Source organism: Copadichromis virginalis, linkage group LG7 (assembly GCF_057382275.1).
Source record: "Copadichromis virginalis isolate Kocher_CV1m ecotype Utaka linkage group LG7, C_Virginalis_male_GT1.1, whole genome shotgun sequence".
Taxonomy (NCBI): Eukaryota; Metazoa; Chordata; class Actinopteri; order Cichliformes; family Cichlidae; genus Copadichromis; species Copadichromis virginalis.
In genome coordinates, this window is record NC_140624.1 from 30,457,455 (window position 1) to 30,471,601 (window position 14,147).

At 39.6% G+C, this 14,147-nt stretch overlaps 1 protein-coding gene across 1 annotated transcript; it reads right to left on the reverse strand.

The window, feature by feature from the left end:
• Nucleotides 1-3,275: 3,275 nt before the first annotated feature.
• Nucleotides 3,276-13,015, reverse strand: LOC146705317 (uncharacterized). Its single transcript, XM_085462957.1, has 4 exons — nt 12,965-13,015; nt 12,478-12,545; nt 8,472-9,944; nt 3,276-6,474 (listed from the first exon to the last, which is right to left on the reverse strand). The coding sequence occupies exons 2-4, from the start codon at nt 12,486-12,488 to the stop codon at nt 4,902-4,904; spliced, it is 3,057 nt and encodes a 1,018-aa protein (XP_085319083.1). The 5' UTR covers nt 12,489-12,545; nt 12,965-13,015; the 3' UTR covers nt 3,276-4,901.
• Nucleotides 13,016-14,147: the final 1,132 nt, after the last annotated feature.

The window sequence follows — 14,147 nt, forward strand, 5'->3', positions numbered from 1 at the left end:
GTTTATCAAGTCTGTTGGCATCTGCGACCCTCAGCCTGCTCCCCCAGCATGCAACAGCATAGAGGATCGCACTGGCCACAACAGACTCATAGAAAATCCTGAGCATTTTCTGGCAAATGTTGAAGGACCTCAGTCGCCTCAAAAAATAGAGAAAAAACTGGCCCTTCCTGTAAAGTGCTGTGGTGTTTTTAGCCCAGTTGATTTATTTCCACAATTCCATTCAAAACATTAAATTTTCATAGATTATAGATTCAGGGCCCACAACTTAAACGATTTCAAGTACTTAGTTGTTTATTTGTACATAAGTTGGGCTTCCAGCTCATAAAACCCATGAAAACAGGATTTCAAACAATTAGAATACTATGAAGACATCACCATTTACTTCTCATTTTTGCAGGAAAAAAAAGAAATAAATTAGGATCACATCAAATTAATCAAAATGCGATATTTTCAAAATGATATGTCAATCTTCAATACTTGGTTGGGAATCCCTTCGCCTTAATCACTGCCTCGATGTGCCGTGGCATTGAAGCAATCAGCCTGTGGCATTGCCTGGTAGTTATGGAAGCCCAGATTTCCTTGATGCTTGCTGTCAGCTCTTCTTTGTTTTGGGGTCTGGTGGACCTCTTTTTCCTCTTGATTATACCGCATAGATTCTCAATGGGGCTTAGGTCCGGTGAGTTGGCTGGCCAGTCAAGCACTGTGATGGCATGGCAATCAAACCAGGTTTTGGTGCTTCTGGCGGTATGGGCAGGGCCTAGGTCCTGCTGGAAGATGAAATCTGCATCTCCATACAAATCCTCAGCAGAAGGAATCAGGAAATCCTCTAAAACATTCTGGTAGACTGCTGCGGTGACCTTGGATTTAAGAAAGCAGAGTTTACCAACACCTGCATTCCACCCCAAAACACGACAGACTGTGGATATTTCACACTGAACCTCAAGCAGCTTGGGTTCTGTTTCTCACCTGTCTTTCTCCAAACACTTGGACCTTGATTCCTGAATGAAAGGCACACTTTACTTTCATCTGAAAAGAGGACCTTGGACTACTGGCCAACAGTCCAGTCCATCTTCTCCTTGGCCCAGTTGAGTCCTTTGCGACGTTGGCTCAGGCTCAGAAGTGGTTTTGAAGCTTTGACTCCTGCCTCATTCCACTCTTTCTGGATCTCTACCAGATTCTTGAATCTTCTGTCTGATAATCCGCTGAAGGCCACGGTCATCTCTTCTGCTGGTGCATCTGCTCCTGCCACATTTTGCCCTTCCATTAGACTTTCCATTGATATGCTTGGACGCAGCACTCTGTGAACAGCCAGCCTCCTTAGCTATGAACGTTTGTGGCTTACCCATCCTATGGAGGGTATCAATGATGCTCTTCTGGTCAGTCAAGTCTACAGTATTCCCCATATTGCACCTAACTGAAACAATTGGATCAAAGTGAAGCAATTTAATGACACCTGGAAAAACCTGTGCAGGTTCTTTGTGTAGTAGATGAATTATGTGTGACACTCAGTTTAAATCATTCATGCCCTGCAAAATTTGGGCTGATGTCTTCATAGTATTCTATTTTTTCGAAATCCTGTTTTCATGGGTTTTATGAGCTGGAAGCCCAAATTATGTACAAATAAACAACTAAGTGCATGAAATCATTTAAGTTGTGGGCCCTGAATCTATAATCTATGAAAATTTAATGTTTTGAAAGGAATTATGGAAATAAATCAACTTTTCCATGATATTCAAATTTTTTGGAAAGGGTCTGTATATTATGTGATACTGTCATTAGCTATTCAATATATATATTTCCTGTTTATTGTGCACACTGTCACTTAAGCGCTCATTGCAGACTCAGTAACCAGGAGCTTGTGGTTTCTGTAGTCTTGCAGTTTTTTCCACTCTTTTGAGCTGTAGCCGATTGAAGGAGGCAGGTGGTGTATTTGTTTGTGGTGGCACAAACGAATTCTTGGTATCAGAGTGATCTTTGTGAACTGCTTACAAACTGTAAACACACATAAATACATAAAACACACAGGTCCGTGTCACTAATATAAGAATTGCAGACAATATCCATGTGTTTATATTTTACAGAAAAGAATTATACTGTAAGTATTATGTATAGAGAACTGAACTGATGTTATATATAATGTTATAGTTAAATATTATATGTAGGTTGTAAAATAATGTACTCAGTCTCTGTGATTGATATAAAACATGTAAAAGTTCTGGCTCTTCTCCAGCGAGCATCATGCAACATCGGGACTCCACCAGCTGCTAGGTTCCTGTACCGTATCAGCCTGCACCTAATCTGTGCCTAATCTAGGAACTAGTCTGGGAACTGATCAGATAATCTGAATATTTAACCTGTGGTCTGTGTAGCCAGAGAATATCTATAGAAGAATTTGTGCCAGTCATTGTTCAAAAATGAGTAAAGTAGACAGCACACTCTGCTACCACACTTTTGTTTGGTAAGGGTTCTGAAAATCTAAGAGATCCTCTGTTTTCAAACTGTGAACAGGGCCAGTTTAAGCAGAGAACATTGTTCTCATTGAGTTGTTTTCACATCAAACCGCACGCATGCAGGAAGTAAAGAAAGGGAAGTGGTTTGAGAGCTCCGTAAACAGTCTGCATCAGTTGGTTGGTACAGGATTTACACCTGTCAAAGCACAAATACCCAGTGTAAAGTTTAATTGTGATTCAGTTTTTTCTTGCTGTTAAACGTGAGACTGACACAGCGGTGCTGTAAGCTGCTGAGTCACAGTTTCAAATCCTTTGAACAGCACTGAAAACAAAATGTTTCATCTCGAAAGCTTCATCCAGATATAATGATCAGTTTTAATTACTACTAACCTCTTTTCAAACTCAGAGCTCTTACCAACACTTTTTACTGTTTGCATTCAGGCCATTGCAGGACATTTGACAGCTGCTGCTTATTTCACTGTATGTGAAGCAGGACTGGAGCTCACCGCACATTAACTTTCATGAGATAGTTCCTCCCTCCTACAACCTCACATGCTCCCACTCCGTTATTATGCCTTTTCAACAAAACCAATAAATGTGGGACAATGCTGTCAGAGCAATTTCAGTCCCAGGACATCTAAAGTAAATATTTTTGTAGTAAAGTGAAGGCTGACTTGGTGTATGCAGGAGAGTTTGCCATATAATAATAATAATAATAATAATAATAATAATAATAATAATAATAATAAATGAAGCAGATACAATAGGGCCTTCGCACTCTCAGTTCTCGGTCCCTAATAACTTTATCTAAAAGAAATATATGAATACAACAAGAAACTGTTTATTTAAATTTAATAACCATAGCACAAAACAAAATCTGTACAAGATTAACAGAAGTAAACATCATAAACAGTTAATGCAAAATCATTGTTCATCCTCTTGAATTAAAAAGTGTTGTTTAACTTGAACAATTTGTCGCTATAAAGAGGCCAAATTACAAAAGGTGTGCTACTGTGCTATTGTGTAAGTATTTGTAGACCTGACTTTTAAGAACCTACAAAGAGAAACAACTGATGATCCAGTGAAGACACTATGAGCAGACTTACTGAATGGAGCAGAGATTTTATTGAGGATTGACAGAAAAGTGCATCAAGCAGGAGATGATTTTATGTGGAACAACAGAATAGAGAGAATTTGAACAAATCTAACATGAAAGGATCCAAATGTTTCCACTCAGCCTGAGTCATCAGAAATATTTCAAGCAGTCATTCAGAGCATGAACACACATGAAGAATCCAATCGGATGAAAGAAGATCAGATTTCAGGACTGGACTCTTCACAAACACTGAAGTTGGATTTCTAGTCCCCATCTCTCTCACCATGCAATGATCTTTCTACTGTTACTGTACATCAATTAATCGTGTATTATTAGTTGAACACAATTTTAAAATATTGCATGCAGTGACTTTTACATAAAGCTAGGCTATGCTTATTTTTAAGAATATTAAAATGCATTAATAACATAAGAAAAAACAATCTGCTGAATTAAAAGGCTTGAGCATTATGTGATACGGTTAACTGTCATTAGCTATTGGAAGATTAAAATATGAATAAAAATTAAAGGTGGAGTTTTTTTCAAACAACAACATCCATACATCACTCACATGGTGTCATATTAGACAAGTGCTGCTGAGCCTGCACCTGCTTAACTTGCCTGTATTATTAGACAAGACATGCTCCCCTCTCCATCATCATCATAACCTTCCTGACTAATATGAAATATTATAGAATATATAATAATATTATTAATGATATAATTAATTATATAATAATAATAAAGAAGTTATCAAACACTTTTTCAAACTCTACATCACACATGTTAGTAAATGTGGTTAACTAGAGGAAATTCATCTGTTGGGATGAAAAATCACTGAATCTCGTTTATTCCACACATGGTGCAGACAGTAATTGATGTCAGAGAAGTGAACACAGACCAAGGATTTACAAGCACAGATCAGCATTTTATCCACAAAGTGCACGTGCAAACAACCAGAAAACAGCTGCGGACCTCTCAGCTTACCCAGCTCCTGGATATCGACAAACCCATAAAACAGAGACTACAGTTTCCTATGAGCATGAAACAAGTGCTTTCAGCATCAATAGCTGGTTGCTGACACAAGATGGGAGTAATGTAAAGGGTGGATGCAAAGGACTGAGGAACTTAATAACGGTGCAGTCTGGGATGAAAGGAGAGAAATTTATATTTGTTTATTTATTAAGTTGACAAATCTTGTATGACCTAAAAAAAAACAGTGTGGTTTGTTGTGCAAATTTCCATATTTATCAAACAAAAATTAATCAAAAAAGCGAATGATTTGATGTTTAAAGTATCTCCACAGCTCAAAATCAAAAATTAAAAGTTTTTTTTAACTTTAGTGAATCTTTGTTTTTTCACTTTTTTTTGATCATACTATAACTGTACTGCAGAGCTACTTTGGTTCCTTCATCCACTCTGCTTCTCATCTCCTCTAGTTTCTGGACCTTCTCCATGTTTCCTTCCTCATCCATCTTCTCAATCAGGAAGTCCAGGTGGACAATAGTGGACGCTGAATCAGCTTTCAGAGCGATCTGCTCCAGTCTGACAAGATGTTGGTAGGACTGATCCAGGAACTGTGACTTCTCTGCTGTCAGTTGGTTCATTTCACGTTCAAGATTTTGCAACAAGCTCAGTGTGTTCTGACTTTCTGCCTTGTGCTTTTCGTACTTCTGTTTCACATCTTCTATAGCCCTCTGAATTTTTCTTGTCTTTGTCACATAGATCCAGTTGTCTTTCACATGATCTAATGCAAGACACTTTCCAGTGCAAACAGTGCAGCAGCCATCTTTCATGACCTCACAGTGTTTAGCATACCAGGCCATTGTGCATCCAGGATAGTGACAGTTCTCCTCACAGACTTTACAGCAGACAGCTCCTCTATAAAAAACTAAATACATTCCACCATTTATATGTTTTTTATCTTTGTAGACTTCATCAAGTTCAACAGTGAAATTCTGATGTTTTTTCATCCCTTCTTTATGTTTCTTCAGAGCTTCTTGAATCTGTCTGATTTCTGTCTGCTTTAGTTCAGTGAGTTTGATTCTCTCTTGCAGGTTTTGGATGCAGGCTGTCAGTCTGATCCGTTCATTCAGAACATCCACAGTTTTGCCAAGTTTTTGAGGTGAAGTTTTTTCCAGAAAATCTGTGAAATCTCTCATTCCTTTCTCTGATATTTGACCAGCAATTTTCATGTATTCTCCTTCCTCTGTTCGGTCTTCATGCTGGCAGTTATTAAACAGGAAGTAAACAGGCTGGTTCTTCTCATTTTTCGCACAGTTTATTTTTGCTGCTTCAAGAGCTTGAAAAGCATTTTTAGGACGTCTTCCATCTGAGTGTGTGATCAGAGCTACAATGCTTTTCTCCATGTCTTTTCCAAACAGAGACATCACTGAATCAAAGATGTATGACAGTCGGTCACTCAGTCGATTCTCACTCGCCTTCATCACCAGACCCACTGCATGAACTTCATGAACTCCATCCTCTGATCGGAACAAGTCAAATAATCTTTGAATGACAATCTCATCACATCCAATCCCTCTGGTGTCTCCGTATCCAGGAGTATCGATGATGGTCAGAGAGTAGGGCAGAGTTTTATCTTCAAAACCAAAGATCTCGTACACGATCACATCTGAAGTCTGACTTTCTGTCTGACTTGTATTTACGTTTTCTACGATCTGAAACCAGACTTCATCCTCCCACTTCACTCCCATGGTGTAATTGACCAGAGCATTGATCAAAGTAGATTTTCCTGTTCCTGATTCACCCACAAGTAAGATGGTTTTATTTGTTTTTATCACATTTTTTTCACCAACAGTCATTCTTGTCAAAGTTCCAAATGTCTCTTTCTTTGGTCTCAGCTGGTAGACAGCAGGAAATCCTGAAGAGATCAGATCAACATTTTCATCCTCTGATAATCTGTTACTGATCCTGCATAGAAGAAAAAAATAGACTCATTACTTGCTTAAAGTGATTATTTACATGTCAGGAGTCCAAAAAAATCTTCTTGTGATTGCTTTGGCCATGAGCAGACTGCCACAGTCATCCACAGGTAGCACAAGAAGTGCTAACTGGTCTCCAAACACTTCCCAACTAATAATAGCTGAGTGCTACAAAAAAACAGAAATGGAGAATGTTGCCTTCACAGTAAAAGTTGTTGCTTTTGAAATGAAAGACCTAGCTTTTACTTTGAAGGTGAACCTTTTCTATTTCTGGTTTGAATGACACTTTTGTAAGTTGTCTTGCTGCTCAGTTGGTGAGTGATTATAGAAAAGCCAGGATCTCCCAGACAACCTGTGGCTGACCACAGTAATCTGCTAGTAACCAAACCAATCACAAGCAGGATTCTGGGTAAGCAGACTCTTTGCGACAGATTTCATTTAGGGAAATCATTCTCCAAGTCTGTGTGACTGAAGTTAGCTTAAAAAATAAACAGTGGCACAGGTCCAGAGATGGAGCAGCTTCAACCTTACGTAGGCTCTTGAGACGCTCGGCTACATTACATTTGCATAGTCATTATGCAAATGTACTGTTTATAAGATTGGGGAAACCTGCAGTCAGCTGAGACTGAAGAAGTCACTTGGATGACTGACGAAACGTTTCTCCCACAAAACTCTACGTCCAAATGAACAAAATCAACTTTTGGAGAGAGCAGGTAAACAAATTCCACACAAAGACGTAAACACAATGCGTGGACCCGACCCATCAGAATCTGTGAGATGTCGGCTTTCTCACCTGACAGAATGTACGCAGACATGCCGTCGGGGCTGAAAGCTGACATCTCACAGATTCTGATGCTGCAGGTCTCATCACTCTCCAACCAAAATTGACTGAACCAGCAGCAAAAGATATTTGATAAATATCGTCATTAATTTCTTCTTATCTTTGCTGTTTTGCTTCTATGATAAAATCACACTTCCTGCACAGCTCTTTCTCTCTCTCTCTGTCAGTGTACTAAAACAGTTTCCCATCTCAAATCTCTGTTTTCTGCATTATTCCCTCGCTTATTACGCATCAGCTTTTTTTTCAAAAATGAAAAATGAAATTCTCATTTCTACTGTTCAATACCGAAGAAATTTAGACTTTTTAATTGCAAAACTCTTAGCTGTGTCTAAAAAACCATTTGTAACATTACTCTGCTTCACTTCAGCAGCATCAGTTACTGTTGACATGTTGATTCATGGTTTTCTTTCATTTTTGTTCTACTGCAGAATATTTTTAAGGTTATCTGCTATAAAAAACCAGATCAGGAAAATCTCCTTCATGTTTTTCTGTGTTTTATTGTTACTTTGACACAAAGGTATCTGCTGTGATGTTTACACCTCTGATGAAGTCTCACAAGTATCAGGTTTCTTTTTATAGATATGAAAAATATGAATATGTACTGATAAGTGATCAGAATTATAATATTTCTGACTGTCTGAGGCAAAATGTCCCCAATTCAAATCGAGTCGGATCGAAATCGGGGATCGAATCGAATCAGGACCTTGTGAATTGAAATGATGTTAGAAATCAGAGACGATACCCAGCCCTAATTTGTAGTTACTCAGCTGCATACATTCCTGCTCTTTAGGCTGCAGGTCTAGTCTTTCACTCTTCTTTCCTATAGTGTCAAATTCAGCTCATTTTGACCAGAGTCATTTTCACTCTAGTCTACTTATTTTCTTGCCCACCGTCTCACAGCCAATCAACTGTAGGTGTTTGTGCTTTAAATCTCAGTGTTCAGGGCTCACAACAGAGAGTTTCTGCTAAGTGTCCAGCTACTTCAGTTCTACCAACACCATCTAGACTCTGGGATCCTGCCCTACGTCCCTTCAGTTGTTGGACTCCAGTCTGTCAATTAGCAGTTTATTACTTCAACTCTGTACTTAAATAAATCTCTCAGATCATTTCTCCTTATTGAAGTGCTTTTAGTTGAATGTACATACCTTAATGCTGCTCTGGTTCTTTCATCCACTCTGCTTCTCATCTCCTCCAGATTCTGGACCTTCTCTGTGTCTCCTCTCTCCTTCATTTTCTCAATCAGGAACTCCACGTGTACATAAGCTGACACTGAATTAACGTTCTGCTGCAGTGTGACAACAAGTTGGTAGGACTCATCCAGCCACTCTGACTTCTCTCTGGTTAGAACTTTCATGACCTCATTTAGACGTTTTAAAAGTTTCCCTTTGTTCTTAAACTTCATTTTTATTTCCTCTTTGGTTCCCTGAACTCTCTTTCTACTGGTCACATACCTCCACTTGTCTTTCACATGATGTGATGTAGGACACCTACGAGTACATGAAGTGCAGTGGCCCTCTTCCATAACCTCACAGGTTTCAGGGTTGCAAGCAATTGTGCATCCAGGATAGTGACAGTTCTCCTCACAGACCATACAGCAGACAGCTCCTTCATAAAACCCACCACGTATAAGTCGTTTCTCTTTGTAGACCTCATCAATTTCAACAGTGAACTTCTTATTCTCCTGGTTTTTATTCATCAGAGCTTGTTGAAACTGTTGGATTTCTGACTGTTTCAGTTCAGTCAGTTCAATTCGTTCGTGCAGGTTTTGGATGCAGGCTGTTAGTCTGATTCGTTCATTCAACATAAATGTCTCCAGTTGTTGAGGTGAAGTTTTCTCCAGGAACTCTCTTAATCGACGTAATTCTGTATTTGTTACTTTCCATGCGTGCAATAGAAAAAACTCATTTTCATTTTTTCTCAGGAGGTTCTGTTGGTTATTAAACAGGAAGTGAACAGGGACATTTTCCTTATTTCTGACACATTTAATATTTGCATCATCAAAAGCTTTAAGTGTAGTTGTAGGTGTTCCAATCCCCGAGTGTGTGATGAGAACAACAGTGTTTCTCTCCACATCTTTTCCGAATAAAGACAGCACTGAGTTGAAGATGTACGTGAGTCGGTCAGCAAGACGATTCTCCCCCGCCTTCACCACCAGACCCACTGCATGAACTTCATGAACCCCATCCTCTGATCGGAACAAGTCCAATAATGTTTGCCTGACAATTTCATCATGTTTAATCCCTTTATTTTTTCCATATCCAGGAGTATTAATGATGGTCAGAGAGTAGGGCAGAGTTTTATCTTCAAAACCAAAGATCTCGTACACGATCACATCTGATGTCTGACTTTGTGTCTGACTGCTCTTCTCTATGATCTCAAACCAGACTTTATCCTCCCACTTTACTCCCATGGTGTAGTTAAACAGAGCGTTGATCAGAGTAGATTTTCCTGCTCCTGTTTCACCCACAAGTAAGATGGTTTTATTTGTCTTGTTTGGATTTTTTATACCTACAGTGACTGTTGTGAATGTTCCAAAGTTCTTTTTCTGCGGTTTCAGCTTGTAGATAGCAGGAGGTCCTGAACTGATCCACACACTGTTCGATGAGTTTTTCTTCATCCTGCAGAATAATCAAACAATTTATTCAGTATGAAATTATATGTCTGTATCATTTGTGTTTGTACATAATTTTTCATTTTCATTAAATTTATTTAATTTATACAAACTTATATGCTTATTAAAACTAATCGTTCTGCGTAGATCTCACTGCATGTTTGGAGTAAAGAAGTGATATAATAGATGATAAAACACAGTTTCCATCAATACATTTTCTACCTCTTGTCTGAAGCTGCGTCATGGGAACAGCAGCCTAACCAGAGAAGGCCAGACAACCTTGTCCCCATCCGCCTCCTTCGGCTTATCTGGAGAACACAGGTGTTCCCAGGCCAGCCGAGAAATGTCATCTCTCCAGCATGTCCTGGGCGTCCCCCAGAGTTTATCCTCTACTTCTGGTGGAACTTGCCCGTAACACTTCACCCAGGAGGAACCCATATCAGATACCCATATCACCTCAACTGGCTCCTTAGAACGGACTCAGGTCATACTCTGAGTCCCTCCTGAATGACTGAGAACCTCACGCCATCTCTAAGGGAGAACCCAGGCACTAGTATCCTTGATCTAAATGTTTTAGCCACTTCCCAGTGCTTGTGCCCATAGTTGATCCAAATATCGCTCAACCTGCAAATTGACAACTTCGGAGCCTCCCTTCATTGCACCTGTCAACCTCCTGCTCTGCTATTTCCTCATTCAAGAACGAGACCCTTAACTTCAGTAAAATTACTCAAACTCCTCCACTTGAGCACTTTGCCCAATTCTGGCTGAGACCTGTGGCCTCAGACTTAAAGGTGCTGATTCTCATTGCATGTGCTTCACCTGCAAACTGCTCCATTACAAGGTGAAGATAATAAATAAACAAAGTCAACAGAAGCACAGAATTTGCAACAAAAAACTCAACTAAAGCTTATCAGACACAAGAAGGCAAATCATTGCAAACAAACAGATTTTAACGTTAAAAAAAGTGAAACAATAAAAAAACAAAACCTCTGAGATTAAAAATACAGCACTGGGGTCTGCACAGAGCTCAGCTGGTATGTTAATGTTAATAGCACTTTAAATGATTTGGAAAAATTTTACAGCAGCAAATATGCAGAGATGCAGAGATGAGGTTTACGATTTGGTGAGCACTCACTAAGGCTGGAAACACTTTACCTGGTTTTTCACGTGCACTATTATTTGCAAACTTGTTTTTGAGTCATGGTACCCTTTGCAATGAAATATTTTTAAAAACTGAAATGCATCTCAAACATGCCTCTTCATATGTCAGTTAAAAAACAAAAAACAAACCCAAAAGTCACCTGGCAAAGTCAGCTCTGAGTTTCACCCACTCTGAGCCGTGACAGGAAGGATTTGGTTTCTCACTCTTAGCTGGGTTAACCTGTGCATACTAAAGCTTCTGTGTGCATTAAAACAACACCGTTGCTTTGTAACATGATGACTGAATTCTGGTGCTGACCGCAAAGTCTGACATCTGTCTAGAACAATGTCTGCAGCCATGTGAAGGTCAGAAAGGTCTGCTGTGGGCAAACTACTGTATTAGAATACCCTTATCAGTATGAGGGGGTGAACATAATCGCTTTCCAAAGTACAAAAACCTCCCACTGAGAGGACAGCTTCAGAATAACACAATCTTAATGTGTATGCAGTCTGTAAAGATAACACTGTTTTCCTTGGTACAGAGTGTCTACTACCCACCAGGAAGGCTGCAGATGGATTCTTTCATTATTCTTTTGTAAACTGAACCTTTACTTGCGTGACAATCACAAACACTGAGCACCTCCCTGCATGGTCTCCAACATCAGCTTCAAAGTGTTTCTTGACTTGTAAACTATGATCCAGCTCAGCTCTTCAGGTCATCTGGAAAAGTTTGCCCGCTGATGTTGCTTACAGTGTAGGCTTTTCGACTGTGTAAAATAAGTGTGTCATATGATAATCCTTCGTCCAGGATGTTAACATTTTTCCTGAACACTCACTATATTTTGTGGACACAAATCTTTGCCCAAGTACAGGTGGATTCTGTTCATGTTTTTGAGCTGCATAAACACAGCTCAAAAACAGTCTGTCGCTAATGAGCAGCTGAGCCGATGTTGAATGATTCACATTAGCAACCTATGCACTGTTTTTCTTGGTCTTCATGCATAAATTATACGAGAGTTTGCATGTTTTTGTTGGCTGAATACATTTCCAAACAGCAGATGATGATCTGCTGAAGGTGGACAAACCCTCCACCTTCAGGTGTGCCACACATTTGAATTTTGCTTAATATCTGTCTTTTAACAGAGTTACTGGTCCAGGAAACTCAAAGCTGTGGTGGCAGCTGAGATGTGCATGTGGTCAGGTGCTGATTGCTTTTTTAATCTTTTTTTTTTTTTTTTGTCTGTATTGTCATTGTTTTACTACCTCAGAGGATGTCATGTTCCACTGATACCTAAAGGTGGCAGTAATTCATCTACAAGCTGTTTGACCACAATTAAAGATGAACAACAGCAGGCGAGTAACTACCAGGGATCAGCTAATGAAGTGTTGTGGTCACTCACTCTGTTGCCATGGTGATTATGTGGCTGAAGGAGTCTTCACACAGCGATGCTTAAACAGGCGTTGGTCTCTAGGGAAAGAAATCGAGTGTTTATTTGATATTGACGAGGACACTTAAATACAGAACCTGTGTTTGTTCCCCTCTGTGACGCTCTCACATCATCTGAGTGCAGAATCACTCAGTGTCAGAATTACAGAGAGAGACTGAGAGACTGAGAGTTTGTTCTTTCTGCATTCATCGAGGTTTCTACAGTTTATTGTACAAAAATGAACTGTGCTCACTCATGAATACATCTGTAGATCTATAAATAGAAATATAAATCACATTTATATTTTGCTTTCCTGCTTTAAGTTTTCTGTAATCAAAGGTATTTTAGTTTTTGATGATAACTTTTCTCCTGCTTTCCACACTGTTAGATTTATTTATTGAATAATTTGGTTCAGTTTTTGTGAAATCATTTAGTCTGAGTTTGAATCTTAGCTTCTTACCTGTTGTCTTGGTTTCAGGAAGCTTTCTGATGCTGAGGAGGCAGAGAGATCAGAGGGGCGTGAGTGTTCAGAGCTTTTATACTGACAGGAAGAGACAGATACTGTGTGATCACATGATCTCACAGCAAGTCACGCCAGGAGTTGCTGTACCTACTTTTCAAAATGAAGACTTTCACAGGTCTTTGAAAAAGTACCCGTAGGTGGAAGTGGGGTATGTTTAGAAACGTTACCTCAACCTTTTCAATTATTTACTATAATCCCAGTGATGTGAACATTAAGGTCAATGCCTGCAAAGATCAAACACTTAAATAGCTGAGTCTTGTCCTTGTATGTTCATATTGCTTCACAAGCTCTAAAGAAATAAGGAAATGTGGACTGTTAGGATGCCTGGGTCGTTGACCCAGGGTTTTTGAGTTTATTATATTATTTATCATTTCCAGTCTTTGGTTTCTTTGTTAGAGTTCTGTCTTATGGTTTATGTCTCTGTGTAATCCTTAGTTGCTGTCTCCCCTGTCGGCTATATCTCCGTGTCTGTGTCTGCCCTGGTCCCACGTCTCTGTTCCCTCTGTAGTGCCTGCCTGTGAGTCTGTGTCTGTAAGTTCAGTCTGGGTTATGTTTCCTGTTTTACTTTGAAAGTCTGTGTCTCATGTAAATGCGTCTGGCTTTGCTTCCTTTGTCTCGTTAGGCCTGATTTGCCCCAGCTGTGTTTCCCTCCTGTTACCCATTCCCTGATTGCTCCCTCTGTGTATTTAAGCCCTGTGTTTCTCTGTGTCCGTGTTGTGATCTACCCTTGTTTATGCTGTGTGTTCTGTCTGCCTGCTTATGTAAGTTTATTTGGATTTTTGTTACGTTTTTGCCGTCCAGCAATAAAAGCTGAGTTTGAAGTACACGTTTGCCTGCCGTGAGTCTGCACTTTGGGTCCACTACTCCTGCCTGCACACAGCAACACATGACATGGATTTTCTCTAGTGATGGGCAGATGAAGCCCCATGAAGCACTGAAGCTTTTCATCCAATTGGTTCACCCCAACGCGAAGCTTCATGAAGCTTCATTTGCTCTAGCAGGACACCTACTGGACGTAAAAATATTAGTTGGCATGAATTTGAAGAGTGTGGCCTTTTGCACACAGCCTGTAAATGTCAACAACAAAAGGAGTGTGTAAAACATGTATATTGTAGTGATG

Excerpts from the sequence above, each read along its gene's own strand:
- LOC146705317 (XM_085462957.1), bottom strand. Across the intron at positions 6,475-8,471 it reads AGAACCAGAGCAGCATTAAG|GATCAGTAACAGATTATCAG; the intron begins GTATGTACATTC and ends TCTTCTATGCAG.